Below are 429 nucleotides of genomic sequence, written 5' to 3'. Positions count from 1 at the left end.
AGTTGTTGGTGAGCTTGGATTTCTCGCTGAAGGTTTTCTCGCACTGGCTGCACTGGTAAGGTCGCTCGCCGGTGTGAGTCCGCTGGTGGCGAAGGAGGTGGGAAGGTCGGGTGAAGTTCTTCCCGCATTGCGGACACAAGAAAGCCATCTCGTTTTTGCCGGCGTGGATGCGCTGGTGCATGATGAGGCTGATCTGCAAGCGGAAGCTGCGCCGGCACTCGCCGCAGGTAAAAGGCCGCTCGCCGACGTGGGTGATCTGGTGTTTGCTGAGGCTCGACTTGTGGCTGAAGCTGCTCTCGCACTCCGAACACTTGTAAGGTTTCCCGGGGGGAGGTTGACGCGCTTGGGGTTTCAAGCCGTGCTCGGGGCGCCGCGGGACCCCGACGCCGCGGCGCGTGTGGCTGCGCTGGGGCAGGAGGAACTGCCGCT

At 62.9% G+C, this 429-nt stretch overlaps 1 protein-coding gene across 1 annotated transcript in view; it reads right to left on the bottom strand.

The window, feature by feature from the left end:
- LOC104543026 (zinc finger protein 776-like) overlaps positions 1–342 on the bottom strand; it is a gene marked incomplete at its 5' end in the record, with an annotated part of 596 nt that extends 254 nt beyond the window's left edge. The window contains one exon of the mRNA XM_010187517.1: positions 11–342. Within this exon, the coding sequence (XP_010185819.1) occupies positions 11–342 (332 nt within the window). The remainder of the gene's footprint in view (positions 1–10) is intronic.
- Positions 343–429: the final 87 nt, after the last annotated feature.

Source organism: Mesitornis unicolor, unplaced genomic scaffold (genome assembly GCF_000695765.1).
Source record: "Mesitornis unicolor isolate BGI_N332 unplaced genomic scaffold, ASM69576v1 scaffold37056, whole genome shotgun sequence".
Lineage (NCBI taxonomy): Eukaryota > Metazoa > Chordata > Aves > Mesitornithiformes > Mesitornithidae > Mesitornis > Mesitornis unicolor.
This window is presented reverse-complemented; position numbering and strand designations above follow the sequence as displayed.